General features: G+C 41.3%; 1 protein-coding gene across 27 annotated transcripts in view; it reads left to right on the forward strand.

The window, feature by feature from the left end:
- Nucleotides 1-20,715, forward strand: part of celf2 (cugbp, Elav-like family member 2) — a 236,789-nt gene that overhangs the window by 191,931 nt on the left and 24,143 nt on the right. For 15 of the 27 annotated variants that reach the window (XM_005921014.3, XM_005921016.3, XM_005921017.3 and 12 more), the window contains 3 exons: nucleotides 2,651-2,730; nucleotides 14,980-15,141; nucleotides 19,343-19,406. In XM_005921014.3, the coding sequence (XP_005921076.1) occupies nucleotides 2,651-2,730; nucleotides 14,980-15,141; nucleotides 19,343-19,406 (306 nt within the window). Of the gene's footprint in view, nucleotides 1-2,650; nucleotides 2,731-14,979; nucleotides 15,223-19,342; nucleotides 19,407-20,715 lie in introns of all 27 variants that reach the window. The other 12 variants (XM_014333206.2, XM_014333205.2, XM_014333208.2 and 9 more) reach the window with 1 other exon arrangement.

Here is a 20,715-nt window from a genome sequence, read left to right on the forward strand (position 1 = left end):
TTCAAAAATTATCCACATTACTTTTTTCAGAACTGATTTTCAAAATTACAACCTACAAAAAAGATTCAAAAAAAGAGTTAGGGCGCTAGGTAACATGGGAAATTTAAAAAATGCCAATTTATGCAAATTATTAAAAACAGAGCACATTCAGAGTTTGATGACAGAAAAAGATTTTCAAAAAGGCTGGGACCAAGGGTGTGCTGACCTCTTTCAGACACACCAGTTATGTTACTTTTTAAATGATTTCCTGTAATTGCCCAGGATATATAATTTCACCTACTCAGCAGTTTAGTTTGCCAGATAATGACATTGCCATATGGTGACAGTGGGAAGGAAAAACTCCTTTTTAACAGGAAGAAATATCCAGCAGGGTGAGGAGAGGGAGATGAGACGAGAGAGAGAGAGATTAATAATAACTAATGATTAACTGCAGAGAGTGAAAGGGTGAGGAAAGAAGAAACACATCATGGGAAGACCCCACAAGCCTAGACCAGTTGCAGCGTAACTGAGGGAGAGTTCAGGGTCACCTGATCCAGTTAAATATGGGTCAAATCAAAGCAGAGTTCCCCACTTTGCCTGATCTCCTGTTAAAATAAAATGAGGCCAAGAGACACACATCTGGAACTTGTTTAAATATGCTTTCATATTTTCATGATACAGTTTTAACTTTCTACAACAGAGATGTGTTTTTAATGACACCCGAGAGGCTGAAGATCAGGAATTCTGAATCTTTAAATATAGATTATATCTTTTAAAATGTATTATATACCATGGATTATTTTTAAAAAAATTAAAAAAAATATTACAACTGTTTTAGAACTGTTTGCCCACGTAGTCTTTGCCTCCCTATCTGTACCAGCCTGGTTCTTTTATAAATAACCATATTACTAATCAGCCGGATTTTGATTCTGTTGACACACGGTCAAAATGTTTTGCTGGCATCAAAATGAGCATATTAAAAATATTTATCTTCAAATTGGTTATATTCGACTTAATACGGGGTTTGACTCGCTTGCTCGGCGTGCCCCGTGTCTCAAATGTGTGCAGAGGTAGAACGGGGTGTCTAATAATTGTAAAGTTGGCGATTTGATTCAAAGCTGTAACCAAGCAGTTTGAGCACTACGTACAAAATAAAAGAGACAAACAGTGACTATGAGAAACAGTCACTGTTGTTTTAAAATCAGTTTGTGAAACAGCCCAACAATCAAAGAAACCAACCTGCCCTCTACCGAGCAAAGAAGCGTCCGGTTTTAAACAGCGAGGCTCATCAGAAACGTGTTACCCTCCAGAAAGGGCAGTCAGAGCCCCGAGATAAACTTGCAACTGTACAAGTGCAGGTCTACATTTTCTCAGGGAAACGCCTGTGTTTAAAATCCAGGCAGCCGTGGATGTAGTCAGGAGAAACAACTGACCATTCGTCTCTCTCATCCTCATTCTATCACAGCCACAGGCGGCTTGTGATAGAGGTGGAAGAGAACAATGATCATCTATTCCTCAACATATCTGTCCTTCCCCTCTCTCTCTGTCTTGTTGTCTGTTGCATTATCCTCACAATTCCCCCCCCCCCTTTCTCCACCCTTTCATCCCATCCACACAGCCAGGGAGAGTCTATCTGATGACCCATGCTATTAGTTTTTTCCTCTGTAGCCAAGCCACGAGTCAGCCAGCTGAACCTGAACGTGTGTGTGTGTGTGTCCAAGCATGTGTGTAATCAGTTCAGGCCTGGCTGCGCTAACATGGCTTGGTGAGTTTGTTAGCATATTATTAGCCTGGGGTGTTGTTGAAGCACTTCTCACATTATCTCCTCTAATCACTCCCTAACCAGTCAGACAAACACAACTTTGCACCCCCTCCTCCCACCCCTTACCCACAAACAACTGATAACAAACTCCCCTAAAATTGCCTCTGGCTGTGTCCAATCTTGATTGGCTAAAATCAGTGTCAGTCACGGAGGAGGTCGACCACACCTCCACTTCCTATTCGCCTTCCTCTCCCTGTGGATTGAATTAATATCATTTCCTATCCTCCCGTCTTCCCGAGCCCCCTGCTGATGCCCCCCCCCCCCTCACCTCGCCCTCCTCTATCACATCTCTTTCCTGTCTGACAAAGACAGAAAGAGAGGGCACCCAGTCAGACACACAAAACAACATGAACGGCCCAAATGGATTCAAATCGTTTTCATGCATATTCAGCCTGCTTTACACCGCTCAATTGCTGAGAGATGAGAGCAGTTGAATACAGGTATGACGAATTCGGCCAGTGTGTGTGTGTGTGTGTGGGAGCGAGAGGAAGGAGAAGGAGGAGGGCAAGGACGAGGGAAGGCATCAACAGCCAATCCGACGCTCCGATGGTTATTGTCCCAGGTGTGCTGTGGTGGATGGGGCGGGGGTCGGGGAGGGGTTGTGGTTGTCATTACACTGTGCTCGTTTTTCGCCTGTTGTTTCTACAGCGACTGAGAACACTGTTGTCTGCCTGTGAGCTGTTCTCTGTATCAATCTCTGTTTTGGGTTTTTATAACGACGACGTGTCCAACCCTTTTGTCTTGTTTTTGTTCTTTCTTGTCTTCCCTCCTCCTCCTGCCCTTCTGCCCTCCCTCCCACTCCCCTTCCATCCCTCCCTCCCTCCCTCTGCCCCCCCTCCCTCGTTACAGGATGTGCGTTTGTCACGTTTTCCACCAGAGCTATGGCACAGAATGCAATCAAAGCCATGCACCAGTCTCAGACTATGGAGGTATGGTACTCTTGCCCTTTCTTCAACTCTCTGTCTCTTTAGTGCCTTTAATACATGCACTTCACTCTGTTATTGTGCTGGCAATTATATGTCTGTCTCATCTTTGAGTCACTTCTTCAGTAAAAGCCGCGACTTGCTACTTAATAGGTTAGGCCGAGTAACATTTCCTGGAGCAGTTCTGACACAGGTCCAGTGAATTGAATGCCTCAATGTAAGGACTAAAGGAGCGCTGCTTTAATACGTAACCATTATGTAGGTCTTTTTCTGCCCGCTTAAGAGAAATGTGGTATCAATTTTTCCTCAGCACGAGGAGAATAAAATCTTTAAATCACAACAGTTAGCAAATGCTTAGCTTTTTGTGAAACGCGATTATAAGTTGGTAAGTGCTACTCAAGCATAGACTGTATATAAAAGGTGGCTGTAACCACTCTGACATCATCCACTAGTTAACAAAGAAAGATGTGAGCATGCAAAACCCTTCATCCACCTTTTATTTACAGTCTTTGAGTCCTTACAAAGATTTAATTAACATGCAGGAAGCTTTAATAAGACTGTAAAAGTGTTAACGGCCTTATTAGATTACTTTTAATAAAGTCGTTGGCAGTTTCTATGTGTAGAGATCATTTCAGACGACTGCGAACTCTTTATTATAATTATTGTTACAATTGTGTGCTAATCAAACAAAAAACAAAGCTTGTTAAGGGTTTAAAATAAACATTGTGAATAAGAATAGTAACAATAATACTTTTTTAACCCCCGTTTGTTAAGTTACAAGTTAGTGTATGAGTAATGTAAATACTCAAAGGTGTTAATTATGTTCTGAAGTAGTCTTTATCTTATTAACAGTCCATAAACATTATTTACATGTGTATACTTTTGTATTTCACATTAGTTTTATTATTATTTTTAACCATTATTATCCTTAAAATCCTTCATTGTTCACTCACACACGAGGCCAATTCCATCCCCTCAACCTACAGAGTATAACTGTTCACTTCTCATTTGATGATTTTTTTTACTTGATGATTTTTTTAAAGCATTAACTGTTTGGTACAAGTCTGCCTATGCTTTCAATCTTTATGATTATCCAACTAAATCCTTTTATTCGGTGTGTAAATTTAAATGAATTCAGCTTGTATCTTTAGGAAATGTGAGTTGTAACAAAGTCTCGGCTTTCCTGCGCTGCATGCGGGCGGTAAAAATAATGATTAATTTGACGAGAGTTTATTAAATGAGGTGATTTTCATTTATAAGATGTCTCTTTTCCATAAAAGAGTTATGGTGCTGCTGACTTCTGTAGCATCTGTGGAGCTGCCATTCAGAAAGAAAGGAGAGATTTATTACATAACTTGAGCCACTCAGGGGTTTTGGGTCTTTTGTTTATTTGTATAAAGCTTCAGGCTCAGATTATGCTTGGGTTTAGTTAATTTGCAAATCAGTGTGTATTGCAATAGCCGTCTTTTTTTGTGTGATTTTGAAAGAATACAATGAAATCTAGCCTTGAATCTCCAGTTCAGATGTCCAATTAGGAAGTACAAGCTGCACTGGGTGTTAAAGACAATACTGTGGCTTAAGGTTAGGACCTGTGCAGACCTCTAACGCCACATGCCAGGTGTGCAGAGGACCAGTGTGACACATTCACCTAAAAGCTAGAAGTCCATCCAGAGCTTTAGCAGAAGCTGGCACAGTCACGTCCTCGGCCTTGGGATAAAAATCACCATCGCCTGTTTAGTCTCCATTTTTCCAATCGCAGATTTTCCAACTAGGGCAAACTTTGGCAAAGTCTCCAAACTGTGACAAATAAGCAGCACCCTTGACACAACAACTGCAAATTGGCAGGTGCTGTTACAGACCTCATCAGTTGCACAGTGACCCCAGCGGTGCCATAATGGGGACCTAGTCGCAGCTCTTTTGTGTCCCCCCCCCCCCTGCCTCACCCGGGTTTTTGGGGCGCCCTTGTCAGCATTGTCAGGCCTTGTGACAGGGCAGGATGACAGGAGTGTGATTGGGAAGAGAATTACATGGTATAAGACGAGCACAGAGTGTGTGTACCCCTGCGAGTCAGAGAGAAAGAGACAAAAAAAAGCGGTAATAACAGGCTGTGTTAAGGGGAAAAAAGAACGAGTGGCATTCACCCCCGTAGCCCCCTCATTAGAGCTGATCATGATAATCATGGCTGCTATTGATGTGCTGTGACCCTGACGTGGGGAAAACGCATGCTCCTCCCTCTGTCTGTCTATCTGTGAGTATGTGTGTGGTTTTTCTGTTTATGTTGCCACACTGTGAATATCAGTGTCTGTGTTGATTTATGTGGCCGAACAGCAGCGGCGTCTGTCTTTCTGAGTCGAAGGAGCGACGCTCCTCTCCGTCGGCGTTAGCATTAGGCTAGAATTATCCTCGCTCCGAGCAAGTTGTCTGCCACAGTGGGGCCGGTAAACACTACCAGTGCCCCTTTGCTTTTATCATGCACACAGGAAAAGGGGGAAAAGGGAAGCTTTAAACCATAACACAACAATATTACAGTGGACAATGGCAAAATACCTTCATTTCCATTTGAAAACAAGCTGTCTAGCCCCAGGCGGACCTAAATTGCCGCATCCGTTTGTTAATGTTCCTCAGTTTTGCAATTTAAAAGTAATTACTTCGAGTCCGAATGAGGGAATGAGGTCTGGTAAATAGAGTTTGGTTATTGTCTTGGCTCTATTGCACCCCACTGTCTTAGATAGAGAAAGATTGTGTGCACGTGATGTGTGTGTTCGTGTGTCTGTGTGAGTGTATTCCCTGTCACGTACGCGCCACATGTCACGAGGAAGAAGTAAGGCAGACCGGGGGCCCATTCGTTGATGGCCCTGTCACTGTCATATCCATTCTCATTACGGCGTGACATTCAGGTACACGCCGGCACACATTTGTACACACACACACACACCCTTGCTCTCTGAATGTTAGGCCGTAATGAAAGTGGATATGAGCGGGACGGGTAATTCGCCGTCGAACCTCTAAAGACACACACGGAGAAAAGTGGGTCGCCTTCGTTGTGCTTTATTTGTGCTTTACATTATTCACTCCTTTTATAAAGACTCATTTAGCACTCAGGTTCCCCTCGTGCAGTTTTCCATCAACACTGATTTTTCTATTTCCTACCTTTTTTCTTTTTTCCTTTTCCTGCACGAAACTAGAGGGACACTTGTGTATTATCCTGCGCTTGCTGCATACGTGCACACACACCCCCTCCGACCCCCCGTCGGAAATGCAGAAGCGTTCAAGCGCATTTAGACGAGAGCTTAAGTAGAGCATGAGCGAAAACACAGCAGTGTCTGTTTAAACAGTGAACAAACACATCTGTCGACTGTAGTGAAGAGCAGAGACAGATACAGACTGACAGTGGGAGGAAAATAGGAGATTAGATTAATCAGGGGCTGATGTTGACACCGTATAAGGCTGGATGATCCCATGTTTTATTTTAACAGAAGGAGTCTGAGTTAGCCTAACTTATGAGTCTCGAGTATTTGTCACAAAATGCCAGATTCGTCTTTGTTTTCCAAATAGTCTCAATTTACTCTGAATTTAGTCACAGTTTACTATGTATATGCGTGTTCTAGAGTGTATATGCTCTGCCGGTGTTATAAGTACCATCTAAGTCTAATTTAAGCTGAATTGTTGATTCAGCTGTAGGATCAGTCTGGAGGCTTCAGTTTGTCGTGCTGTTCAGTCAAGCGTTGTTTTACACCGACAGGTGATGTGTGTGTCCACACTTGCTGACAGGAAACGCAATCCAGTCGCCCAGTTCTGATGTTATCAGCTCAATGAACGGCCAGTAGGTGCAATTCTTCGTCTAATAGCAACTCAGAAGATGGTTTTCAAACATTGTAGGCACTCCAGCTTGTGCAGGAGACCTCTAGTGGTAGTTTGAAGAAGTGCATGTAAGATTTCCAAAGGTAAATAAATGTCTTGGTGATCAAGGAAAAGGATACTCAAGAGCCCTTTTTGCATTATACGCACATTCATAGAGCACATTATTAAATGCAGTTTATCTTCCACACAGTAAATATGCATCGGGGGCAAATTGGGGTTCAGGGATCAAACTACCCAACTTCTCATCAGCAAACAACCGATTCTACCTCCTAACAAATAGCCATCCATATTTTTGGTGCCTGAAAACAAACCTGAAGACAACCACTAGGAAAGAAAAAGCAAGCCGGTTGATGTGTCAAGCTCACACTATGTTTTGTTGCGCTTAATCTGAAGGGTGGATCGAATGAGGCTACGTACAGCTACAAAAAGGAGGAGGAGCCTGGCAGCATGTGTGAGACTGGTAACGACTTGTAATGGCTTTTCAGTGAGCTGATAACATTCAAAACTAGAGGGAGAATTTTGCACTACTTTAAGGTTGAAAACGATTAAAAGGTTGGATTGATGTCTTCATCAATCCAACCTTCAAGATGTCTGTTTTCGACAGCTTTTATAAGCTTCTGGGAATCTCAAAATGGACACAAAGCAACGTCCTTTTCTGCATAATATGGATTCTTAATATATATATATTATTACAAAGGCAGGGAATTAATTCATTATAGATTTAATTCACTGTAATGGAAATGTTTTACACTATTAAAATAAGAAAAAACAACGACAATTATTTCAACTGATGAAAAACTGAGACAGTCTATAAATAATAAAGTGCGAAGCTAAAGTGGAAGGAGAAGTTTAATCACATGCAACAATGAACAGTTAAACATGGCACGATTTAAAGAGGGAGTGCTTTTCCAAGTATGTAATGGATTGCTTGGATTGCCTTTGACTGATTTTGACGGTTCCTTCTGAGCAAGTAGGCTGGGTTTTGGGGACGATGAGTTGAAACAACATGCACAAAGAGCTCAGACGTGACGCGCAGACTCCTATAGATATCGGGGGCTCCTGACTTCCTATTAGCAGGGTAAGTTAACATGGTTTGACATTTGAAGGCTATGCGAGAGGTAAATAAATGAGATGGAAAAGGCTCAGAGCGCATAAACTCTCTTGAAAGCTATGAGAGATTGATTTCCAAGGTAAACGGACCGGAGCTTATAAGTTCAGTTCGCGCGTGTGCATCTGAGCATTTTGGGAAAGATGGGAAGCGATGTGTAATGCTCTCTTCACGGTTGTCTCAGAGCGTTGGCTTCAGGGAGCATAGTTGGCTTTATTAGCTCAGTGAACTCCTGGTTAAGTCGATCCAAGTCACAGACAAAAGTTTCACTTTTTCCCCCCTTTTTCTTAAGGTGGTATTTTCGGCTGATCGATACGCTGTAATTACATCATTTTAAAGTCGGATACCGTAATTACAGCAGGTGATCATTGCAGTGTAATTTTGAGACCACGGGCTGTCATGCCATCGGCCTACACAGACCCATCTGTCAGTCAGGAACTGTGGCGTGACACCAGGGCATCAAGCATATGCAGCGCAGGTGAAATTTCTGAGGCATATTTTAGAGGTTTTATCAAGCGCACTCAACCTGCTGCATGATGGCAGCACTGACATCTATATTTCAGTGAAAATGCTGTTACGATATCTGTCTGAGACGGGCATTTCTGTGTAGGAGATTTGTCAAAAGATTGCAAGAAACAGACAAAAATAGCATTTCAGAATAGAGTGTTTTCCCCCGTAGAAGCATCTTCTGGTAAAAAATTCTCCCATGAGACTCGGAGCGCTTTATTTTTTATTTTTCAAGATGTGAAAGTTGTGCAACATGGGAGACTTGACTGACTGGAGCTGAAAATCTGTCTCCTGAAAATAGCTGAAAATGGGAATCGATGCTTCACCTCCAGCACCGAGACACATTGCTGTTGTTGAATATGAACCCAGAGACCATTTGAGGCAAAACAGGAACGTTTCTTTTTATGACCACACATTAGTATTCATATGTTGGGTAACATTAGTTGCCTGTTATCAATAAAGTCAGTGTATTGTGAGGAGCCGACTGTCCGCGGGAGACTCATGAAATATCCCGTAAGCGAGATGAAGCCATTATGTCGCCCCCTGCTGTTTGTATTCAAAAGTGGGCAATTTAAAGCAAATCAGATGGTTTACAAATTTAGATTTACTCAACATGTGGTGTAATTACACCCAGCAGAAAGGGTTTTACAGACTCCCATCGTATCAGCAGATACCGATAAACACTGGCCTCGTCAAACACTCTGAAATGGACTTAAATCACAGAGGCGTGATGGGTTGTTGGAAACAGGATAATTCCTGAGAGAAGTGACCCTCATTGGTTGTTATAGGTGGCTATAGGTAGTAGTTGGTAATTTTAGAAGAAATGGCAGAAGACTCTGGGCTTTTATATTTTTAGTTTCATTTTCTTTAACCTGTTAAAATTTTAATTCCAGATAATACATCCCGAAAATCTTTTCGGTTCTGTTGTCTGGAGCTGCAGTCTTGGGCTCCTTACTACCAGCAACGCATCATTTAAACACCACAGCCTGCCTGAGTATTGTTGTTGATCACATCCATCCTTTTATTCTGCTTCCAGCAGGCCAATGCACCAGGTGTCAAAGCTCAAATCATCTTACAATGTTGTTTGTGAGCATGACGATGAGTTCACTGTACTCAGATGGCCTCCACAGTCACCAGCGCTCAATCCAATAGAGCACCTTTGGACATGTGGTGGAACGGGAGAGTCCCATCACGGATGTGCAGCCGACACAACAACTGTGTGATGCTGTCGTGTCTATATGGACAAAAAAAAAAAAACTAACAGTAATGTTGGATCGCAGGCTGCGATGTTTCCTTTGAATGTCCTTATAAGGGCAGTCTCGGCCAAACCGTCAGACTCCACTGTTTGTCACAGGGTTGTGTAAAAGGTGTCCTTGTCTAAAGTAGGGCTTTAATCTAAAGGCTCTGGTGAAAGAAGGAAAGACTGACGTCATGGGTCAAGTGCAGGTTAACCTGTCACCATCTTTTGTTGCCTATTAATCTTTTGTGGCACTGTGAAGCTCACAAGATGCAGATTTCAGTGGAATATGATGGCAACTACCAGAATAGAAAGGAAATGCAGCTGCAGTAAAAACTATGAAATTACTTGCAAATGGGGACGAGTTATTTTTCATTGTTGCAGAGGGATGAATATGATAGAACATGAAAGACACGTGTAGCTAAAAATGAGATGTATGCATCTCTACTGAAATTGCAGTTAATGCTTTTAACAGCTATCGGAGAAAAAGAGACGAGTTTAAGGAGATTATCACACCAGACTATGACAAAGATTTAATAGTCCTTTTATACTTGCCATATTTAGTTAGCGAGGGTTTGGAAAGTTATTTTTTTCTTCACAGGTTAATTACCAAAACTGTAAAATACACAATGTGTGAGTATTTTTATTTTTAGTTACATACACAAGTTACAAGTCCAAATTCTTTGGGAATCCAAGCACGTCAACTACTTGTTTAAATTTATGGAAGCATCTGAAAATATCCCCATCGTGCCACAGCATCAACTATGCTATATGAAAAATTAAATGTATCCAGTGCTTTTAATAGTAATTTTTGGATGTTGAATATAAAAAAATGACACTTCACACAAACCTCTGCGCAAACAGTTCGACACTGGAATTGTGGATTTATCCCAAAAGCTATGACGTATTTTCAAAACCTGCAGTTTCGCCCACTTTTCTCCAGACTCTCACCTTTATGTCCTGTTTTTATTTTAAGATGAAGTTGAATCATATACCTCTAGCTGCCCAGAAACAGTGAAAGTTAGTCATAATTGCCCAAATTGCCATGGCTTCTGTTTAAAAATATATTTATAATAGACTTATAATCACACCATGCAAAGTTTAAACTTTAGATATGTAGTCCATGTATGTAATTCAAAAGCTGGCTGCTGCAGAACAATTTCCAGACAGTCATCAGTGGAGATTGATAATCTGCATTTTTAGTCCTGAGCTTTTAACTTCGTTATCTGGCAGAGAAATGTATCACACAGAGAGACCAAACTGGAAAGGATGTTAGAGATGGATGGATGGATGAAAGTAGAGGAGCAGAGGATTAATATGGTGGAAATTAGGGTAGCTATGAAGAGGATGAAGAGTGGAAAGCTAGGTGGTCCTGATGAGATACCTGTGTAAACATGGAGATGTCCAAGAGAGAAAAGTCAGCTGAAGCAAGACAAAATTTGTGTGTGAATGAGAGGGAGACGGGTTGTCAATCTTCCAAAGTAATGGACAGTGCAAGAGGTCCAGGCTGGATGAAGTAGGTAGAAATGAGTGACAGGGGCGTGAAAAGGAAGATTTACAAGAGGGTCGACTTGCTATGATGTGTGTTTTGAAGATGGTGGAGCTCACAAAAAGACAGGAGGCTGAGCTGGAGATGCTAATATTTACATTGGGAGTAACCAAGATGGACAGGATTGGAAATGTGGACATCATCAGAGGGATATCTCAGGTTGAGAGGAGGGATGGTGGATGTACTGGTTGTTGAAGATGGAGCTGCCAGGCAGGAGGAAAAGAGGAAGACCGCAGAGAAGGTGGATGTTGTGAATGAGGACATAGAAAGGGTTGGTGTGACAGAAGGGATTGTAGGAGCAGGGTGAGATGGAGGCAGATGGTGACCTCTAAAATGAGCAGAAAAAGAATATCCGGCATATCAGATATTAAATGTTCCTGCCTTTCTAGTGAAGTAACAGTCTGTGTTATAGAAGAAAAGGTAATAGTCAATTGAATTCACGGGGCATGAGCAGGGAGCACGAGGTCCAATGTTCTGCCTGTTGCACTCTCTATCCATGCAGCTCCATCGCTGAAGCCAGAGTACTTCCAGAAGTGAGACCCCATCTGAGCATGTAGTTCACAAGGACCAGCTGGACAAAGTCCCAACGTAATCCTCCTGACACTGCCTGGAGTTCATCTGTCAAAACAGCTTCTGATATACATGGCTTTCTAGATGCTTGTTCATCTCAATCAAGGTTGATTAGCTCTTTAGTCAGAGAGTGTTTTTATATGAAAGTTCGAGCTGCTGCTAATCTGTGATGAATTTTTTAAAAATCCCCTTAAGGTAAAAGCAGGATAGTTTGTTTCTTTGAGCAAAACTAATAGATGGCATGAGCTGCCACTTTCTCTCCATGTATCCTCAGCATTTAGGGGCGAAGGTAACCAACGAGGCAATCACCTGAAAAACAGCTTCAAAGTGCAACAGCCGGCCTTTCGGGGATAACCGGCAGCGTCAGGCGTAGATGCCTGTGGCCCTCAGCCTTCCTCCCAGAGCAGGACTCTCATTCCGGGCTGCATTTCCCCTCACTCACAAGGTGTCAACTGGAGTGATGAGATATTTAGCAGAGCGGGATAGGGAGCTCGGTTCTCAGGGGGAATCGACTCCAACGGCGAGGCCCCGACTAACCCTCGCCCTCCCAATACAATTCTCCCGTCGTCTCCTCTACTTTATCTGTCGGCGGTCAGAATGAAGAGGCAAAATGACCAGTGGAGAGACAGAGTAAATATGGCCGAGCCGCCGACAGACAGGAGACGAGCTCATTCAGCTGATAAGTCAGGCCCCGGCCTACAGAAGAGGGGCAGTAACACACGGAAACAGACACATACACATACAAGGAAGCAGATACACTGGATGTTCTATCTGACAAAGAAGGTCTGCTTTTAAATTACACAGAAACTCTAGTTTTTAATGTTGCTCAGGATGTGATGTGTATTCTGTCATTGGTCAGATTGTCGCATTTCACAGTAAGAGAAAACACAGAGCTTTAAAAAAAAAGCATGCATCTGTATTCTTCGATGTGTTTGTTATAAGAATGAAGCTGCTGAACCTATTAAAGTCATATCAAAATGATTTCATGCTGTGTCTCAATTTACACCGAGATTAAAGGCATAATATTTGGTGCAAAAGCCAACAGCCATCAGTTGTGATGATGTGATGTTGGTAAGAGATTAATTCGGCTTTGCAATTCATTTAATTTCCCATTAAAGTTTTAGGCTAGACTCTTTATTTTTGACAGTCATACTGTCAAAGTGTAGGCATACGCTTGTAAAGGTGTTAATGATTATTAATTGATTATTTTGGAGGATATTTAGGAAAAAAAAACAATGAATTTTTAGGCCTTGCGTGTAATTACAGTGGTGGATTCTCATATTAAACATGGCCATAGCTTTAAATAGTGACATCAGTGTATGTACAAATACTCCCTGTGAGACAAAAGCTCAGGCTTCTCACAGTTTTTTTTCTACTCTTGGATCTCTATGATGTCACAGAGAGGATATCCCTTATTTGGACATCTCAGGCATGCAGCTCTGGCTGTGCGCACAGAAGCACTTTCCACTTCCTGTTTAGACCATCTGTTTGTAAGAGGGCAGCCAATCAGAAGAAAGTTGACTCAAAGGGATAAATGGCCCAAATGTATGAGTATCAACACAAAAATGGTGAGGCCTAAAAATCAAGTTTGGGCTGCTTGTTTGGGGTTGGCATGCCCTCAGTTTTTAGCATCTCACTCCTAGCATCGTGTTAGCATCAGAGGCTGACAGGTTTTCTTTTCAGGAACGCAAAATTGTGTCCAGAAAGGGTACAGATTATATGTTACTGTCGCATTCTTGTCCCTAAACTCAGTAAATTTAAAGTAAAGTGCATATTTTCACTCCCTAAATGTTGGGGATCGTTCTTCCTGTGCCCCGCACTAAATGATCTCAGACACCTGTTCAGCAAACACGCATGAAAAGGCCGGTTTGTCCGACAAACTCATTACTTTGGAACACCCGGTACTGCCAAATCTAAATAAATGCAAATGGAAATCACGGTGTTATTTTTACCAAAGTGGTCCTGACTGAAGTGGGAATGCTAAAAGCTAGTTTCACAGTACACGCTCTGATCCACAGTGAAGGAAGGAAGTGCAAACGCTCGCTCGCTTTCACTCTTGCACAAAATACCTGCACCGGCACACACAACCGTCATACAGCACATCTCCGCTCCAAAACGTGTACAGCGCTATCTGCAAAGTAGGCAAATCCCTTCTCTCCCCCGCCGAGTGCGGAATCGAGCCTCAAACTAAATGTTTCAATCAAAAGGTTTTTATCCTCCTGTGGCAGATTGCCTTTGTTTTTGAACGGATTTGCCCCTAGTTAGGCTTTGATTGCGTTGTGTGAGTAATGGTGTGGTGTGATAGATTATGACTTGCCGTCTCAGCTTCGTTTCAGCCGGCACCGCAGCTTTCATCAGGAGCGTTGTGGGTTTTTGTCTCCTTCGTGTCATAGTTGTTAGCAAGCGTGTTGGACGTCTGATTTGTTACCCAGCTTCAGTGTGCGTACACAATCATCTCTCTTACACACACACATACACACACTGCCGCTGCTCTGAGGCGTAAGAATTCGAACAATTAGATGCCGTTCTAGTGACCGTTAAAATCTCTAAATCTTTCTCTTGCCCTCTCAACCTCTCTTCGTAGTCGCCCAAATCACTCTCTCTCTCTCTCTCTCTAGGTCTTTCCCCCCCTCTTTCACACATATTAACACACTCACACACAGACACACACAGATCAAGTCTCTCTTCATATGAGATGATGAAATAGTTGGAGAACTCGGGAAATCTGTTTCTGGTGATACCGTTTTGGACTCAGAGATAACTGAGCCCTTTTGGGGGAAAGAAGAAAGCCCACCGGCTTTAGACTCAAGTTTCCTGTGTGACTGTGTGTGCGTGTCCTGTGTCCCTGAGTGAGTGTGTGAGTGTGTGTGTGTGTGTGCGCAAGAGAGGACTTTTTAATTGAGAATATTTTCTTTCTTTGCTGAAGTTAAGTTTGTTAATACAAAGATGTTTGTGGATGATTTCAGGTGTGTATCATCACTGTAGACATGTGGCTTATTGCCCATATTGTGTTCACTCAGTACAACAATTATTACAGGTGTGTTTGCAAGCAACAAAGTACCTGAACAATCCTTTGACTCCTTTTCTCTTTCTTCTCCCATTTCCTCTCCTGCCTGAACTCCTCTCCTCTCCTCTTTCCTCGCTTCTCCATTTCTGTTTTTCTCTTCCTCCCTTCTCTCTCATCTTGGCTCCTCTCTCATTTCCTTCCATCCTTTCATGTTCTTTTTTGTCTCCTTTCCTCTCATCTTTGGGGGCTTGTGGCCTTTCTATACTTCCCTTTCATCTTCTATCACTTCTTTATTTTTTATCTCACTTCCTCACTCTCTTCTTCCCTTCTCCCTTTCTTCATCCTTCTCGTTTTCCCTTTCTTCCTCTCTTTCCCTCCCCTTCTTTACGCTCCTCCTCATCCTCCCATCTCCGCAGGGCTGCTCATCTCCCATCGTGGTGAAGTTCGCCGACACACAGAAGGACAAGGAGCAGCGGCGTCTGCAGCAGCAGCTGGCGCAGCAGATGCAGCAGCTCAACAGTGCGACCACCTGGGGGAGCCTGACGGGCCTGGGCGGCCTCACCCCGCAGTATCTGGCTGTAAGGAGCGCCGCCGAGTCGCCCACCTCCATCACCTCCTCCACAACCCCTTACTGCAGCCCCGTGGCCAACACAGCAGCAGTCAGTGCCCCCAAACAAGAACAATCTAACTCAAAAAAATCTATCCAACATAGGCCTGCCGTCTTCTCCTTCTTCACTTCTTCCTTTTGTTCTGTAATTCCTTTTTTAGAGCTGCCATTGTTCCTCTCCTTTATCTTACTCTTGGGAATGTTGCGCAGTGAGGAAATGGGGTCTCTGAATTAAGGTTGCCAGAAGATGATCTTTCATGTTCGATATCTGAAAAATGTTCACGCCAGATAAAAATGCAGGGATTCTTCATTTCTGAAGTTCTCATTGCGATGGTGTTCACAGATCTGCATTCAGTATTAAATTGGAAGTGGAAAGCCAGATGGTAGAAAAATCAATAGTTTAAAACAATTTAGTTGTTGAATTTTTGACAAATAATAGAAACATAATTATTGAAATCATAATTATATTTCATCAGGAATATTATTTAATTCATGTATAACTAAGTCAAGGGATTCTAAAACAACTGTTTTATGATCAGTTTATTGTTTGTGTAGGTTACGGCTGAAAAGTGACATTTTATCCTGAAGATTTCATTTATGAGCCCGTTCTGGTCCTCAGGTCATCAAATATTACATTTAATTTAAAGGTGATACTCGTGTGACGCACTCATCAAACCGCAATATTTTCACAATCCTAAGTGAACAGCTAGACCAGGGGTCAGCAACCTCTCACACCCAAAGAGCCATTTGGACGCGATTTCCACGCAAAAGAAAACACTGGGAGCCGCAAATACTTTTTGACATCTAAAATGAAGATAACACTGTATATATAGTTTTTTACTTTTATGCTTTGTGTGAACAACTAAGGTGTGTTGCTTAAATCCATGAAGTGCTACAGAGAAAATTACATTTGATTTATGTAATTAACACATTTTGAACTCTTAAAGAAATATGACAAAAGGAAAGACACCCAGCTGAACTAAAATGATCCATGTAGCAAACAAAAGCTGTTGTGAGCCGCCACCCTTATATCACCTTTGGGCTTTTGGAGCCTTGACCTGACTTTTAAAAAATAAAGAAAATAAGAAAAAGCACTATGTTGCTAAAATATATTAAAAAAAAATAGATATTTGCAATATTCTGCCTAAATATGTATTTTACCTGGTTAATGTGTGTGGCGGGGCGTGGTCTCCAGCGCCGCTGCAGGGGAGGCGGACGCACCTGAGCGGCAATCGCGCCTCGCCGCCTTAACGTCTGTGCTGTTGTGTTGGTATATGTCGGGCTGTGCGCTTTAACACCGGCTGCATGCGTACAGCAACCGTGTGTGAAAAGTGGTCAATAAAGAGATGTTCAAAAGCGTGTTCATGGAAACATCGTCGGGTCTGCCGTGGTATGTTTACAATGGGACTTCTGCTCCTGAACCTCTGCGCACAGCGTCTGCAAATCGGGGCTGTACGAAGTCACTTTCATCTTTACGCAGGACTGTAAGCTGTCATCTGTGAGCGGTGTTTGTTTTTAACATAGTTCACGGTGGAGCTGCTGACATAATGTGGATCCGAAGATCCAGAATTGTCTTACCTGGGGTTGAAAGTCTCGATAAATGCACGGCGTTTTGGCGGGTATATCGGCTTCCACAAGTGTGACGCTTATTTTGAGCGATCAAAAAATAATAGAATATAATTTTATATTTATATTTCAATATCACAATAATCTTCCAATTTAGAACAACAAGTTAAAAAAGAACTAACATAAATAAAAAATAAAATCAGCTAATTACTTAAAAAAAAAAAGTATTTTCCCAAACCACATGGAGCCGCACTAAAAGGACTAAAGAGCTGCAGGTTGCTGACCCCTGAGCTAGACGAAGCAAAAGTAAACAACTGCTAGCATCAGGGCTTCAAAATAGCCATCTAAATAATGTCCTTAGCTTACTTACCTTAGCCATTAATGTAGTAATCTACAAATTAATAATTAACCAGCTAGTAAAGTAATAATAATAATTAGCATTTCACTATTTCTTAATGGTAAATAATTTTTACATCCTTTATTGATGTATTTTATTTTTTAGTTAACTAAAAAATTACAAATTAAATGCAATAGCAATGTAGCCTCAAAACTATATTAAGCAATTTTAGGCAAATGTGCGCTAATATTTATGATTATGCTATCCACTGTATAACATAACATTCTAGCGGTTGACTGATCACACACTGTCTGATCTGAAGAATCAAGAATCAAACTTACTATTCCAGTGAAGTGGCATACATCAACTATAAGCACAAAAATAGCCTAGCTAACGTATGCCCTGGAAATGCTGCGTAAATGTATAACGTGACTACCTAACCAACAAATCTTTAAAAGCTTCACATGTGCCAGATTATTACTTGAAAACTGAAAAATATTTTCCACCTGTCCTTGAGCTGTTCTTTTACAACTATGTAACCGTATCAGTAATTCCATCCGGCGTTTGCTCTTCCTGTCATACGGAAAGCAACTAGCGAACACTCCGGACATGCTTGGTTATCTTTGTAGCTGCTAGCATCTCTTCCTCTTGTGCCGTCATACCCTGTTTGTACTTTACAGTGTGTTTTTGCTTTAGGTAGCAAAGAAGAACTATTGTTTCCACCTTTAGTGGGAACAGTTTTCTTTGATATTTTACAAAGTATTGTGCTTTGAGGTCTGTCCTATTGTAGCTCCTTTTTAAATGCTAAATCATCATCAGAGGCTGACACCTTTCTCTCGCTCTTTTATGTAAATGCATGACATCTCTGTGCCGCTGATATCGAAACATATTACAGTATTATGTGGAAAAGTATGTTACTAGGGTGTGAAGACTAACGAACACATTATTTGCCGACAGATGTGTTGAAGCTATATCCAGCGTGTAGATCATGTCTGTAGATAATCTGGCAAGTTGGGTAACGCGTATGTATTAAAATGATTCAAAATAAAGTTGAGGGTGACGCAAATTATGGGATTTTCCAGAAGATAAACCAAAAAGTGAATGAATGGAGTGTTGGAGATAATCCTGAACAGATTTTTGCAACTTTTTGTGGATCTTGTTCTGCAAAATTTGTTAGCATAAACTATAAATTAGAGGTTTTCTGCTAATGATAATAATTATCCGTTTTCTATTTTCAAAAATAGTAGTCATTACTTTTAACTCCAAAAAGTATGAATCAAAAATGGTTAGTAGATAATTTCATGGATACAGAGGCGCTTGCCTGATGTCCTCTTTGAAAATTTATAATGTCTAAATTTTGTGGATTTAAACGGGTGTAAAAATAAAACTGGAGGTTGGCGTGGAGCGTACTGGAATCGTCTGATGTCCAATTTAAAAACTGCTGCAGCAGAAGCTCAGCTGCTCAGCGTCTAAAATTGTTTAGACGCTTTTGATTTTTTGATTGGGAAGTTTCTCATTTTATACTAGGGTTCAGAGACCCCTTTCTCCTCTTCTCCTTCCTCAATAGCTTTGGGGAGCTAACCCTTGACTCGTTGCTCTTTAGTTTCTAATTTAACAACCTAAACCACCGTTAAAATACACTTCTTAAATGTCGGGGATTTGATTCCCATTTTGTTTGATCCTAGCTGCAATTTGCACCTCTCCTTTGAGCGAGGGTAAAACAGAGCTCAGACAAACATCTCTCCCTTACTGTATATCGATTTATTTGGAGCTAAAGGTGGGGCGTTGAGATAAAAAATTGTTTTGCGAATTGAGTTCCCAGATTTTTCTGCGCTTTCAATCCCCTTTTCTCAGTCCTTTCAAAAGATTAAGCTCTATTCTGGGAAGGAAAAGAAAATATCACACAATAGAAACAAGATGTTAATTTGCTGTTAATTCAAGTCTTTGAAGGATGAGTTTTTGACAGCATCAGTATTCCACTTTTGTTTTGGAATCTAATTAGTCGGCTAGATTAGAGCTTTCATGCTCAACTTGTCTGAGAGAATCACGGTGGAACACAAACAGTGTTTGCTTAGAGGAGAGATCAAACTATATTAGCAGCTCATTTACTCATCGAGCACTGATGCAAAAACCACACTGCTAAACCGCTCATTACAAGTTTAGTTCTCACTGTTGCATAGTATAGACATGTATTCAGCTGTCGGTATCCACTGGCTCACTTTCTTCTCCTCTTTTCCCTTCTCCCCCTCGCCTCTCTTTCTTTCTCCAGTTGCTTCAGCAAGCAGCCTCCTCTGGTAACCTAGGAGCCTTCAGCGGGATCCAGCAGATGGCCGGTGAGTCAAAAATCAGTCGATAGACTCACAGATCTACCACGGCAGTGGACTCTTTGTTGCGCCTCTCTGTTTTTTTTTCCACAGACTTCTAAAACAGGACCAAAGAGCATAACAGATGAACTCGCGTGGTGGAGTTAAGAGAGATCTTTGCCCTGAAGATTTATTAACTGTTGCTAAGATTTGTCTTGATCTTTTAATGAGGCCAGACAAGAGTTGTGCCCTGGGCGTGTAACAGTAGCACTGAGGCTTTGTCGGGGATGGATGAATCACAGAACGGAGGAAAGAGAAAGAAAAAGGAGCACAGAAAATGGTTAAAAGTGGGCACCTTTGGTGGATTTGTTGCACTGCAGGCTGGCGCCATCTACTGCTCTCTTCCTGTGGAGGGCCTCTGATCTATCATCTTCACTTCCATACTTTCTTTCATGAGTATCTGCAGGTTCAAAGCAAAGTTAAGCCTTTTGTTCACTCTAAAGGAATTGAGCTTAGGCAAGACACTACAAGGGAGCAGGCTGAAATTTTTTACCTAGTAGATGTCGCTGCAAAACTTGGCTTCGTTTTGGAAAAATATTTTATGTATTACACATTTTCTGGTTTAAATATGAAAATGATTCATTATCTAAATATGTGCCAGCTTACATACTTTTCCAGAACAGAAATTTAAAGACTAGATAAAGCCAGGTTAAAAATGTACTCTTTAATTTAGTTACTGTCCAAAGGCTTTTTTTTTCTCCCAGCAGCAAAAAAAAAATACATTTTGGGAATAAAATCTTGTATAAATAAGGCTCCGAATCACATTTGAGTAAGAATTTCCATAAAAATATGCAGCATATAATCAGAAAGTTTCATTGATGTAAGTGCTAGTGGATTTAATGTAAATTTGCATGATATATCTTACAAATTATTGGCGACCTAGAGGATTTTTACAAGCCTGTATCACCATGAAAGTTTCACAGCTGGTTACTTACATGTAGACAATTATTTCTGCGTCTGAACTTTACTGAAAAATTATTTTTAAATCTATAAATTAAATATTACATGCCTAAATATGTGCTGACTTGCATACTTTTCTTGAATAGCAATTCAAATATTGAATAGTTCACCGAAAGTCAAATATTTTAACAGAAGTGATTCTGTCAAAAAATTTTTTTAGCACTTCATAAAACAAAAAACACTCAGTCAGAGAAGGTCAATCTTTTTAATGATTCTTAGCAATAAAACCTCAGTAATACTTGGCTGTGAATGTTGGATCCTAGTATTTATGGGGAGAAATGTAAACCTATATTATTAACTTACATTAACACAAATATTT

Source organism: Haplochromis burtoni, unplaced genomic scaffold (genome assembly GCF_018398535.1).
Source record: "Haplochromis burtoni strain Fernald_Lab_line unplaced genomic scaffold, NCSU_Asbu1 Contig_44, whole genome shotgun sequence".
Lineage (NCBI taxonomy): Eukaryota > Metazoa > Chordata > Actinopteri > Cichliformes > Cichlidae > Haplochromis > Haplochromis burtoni.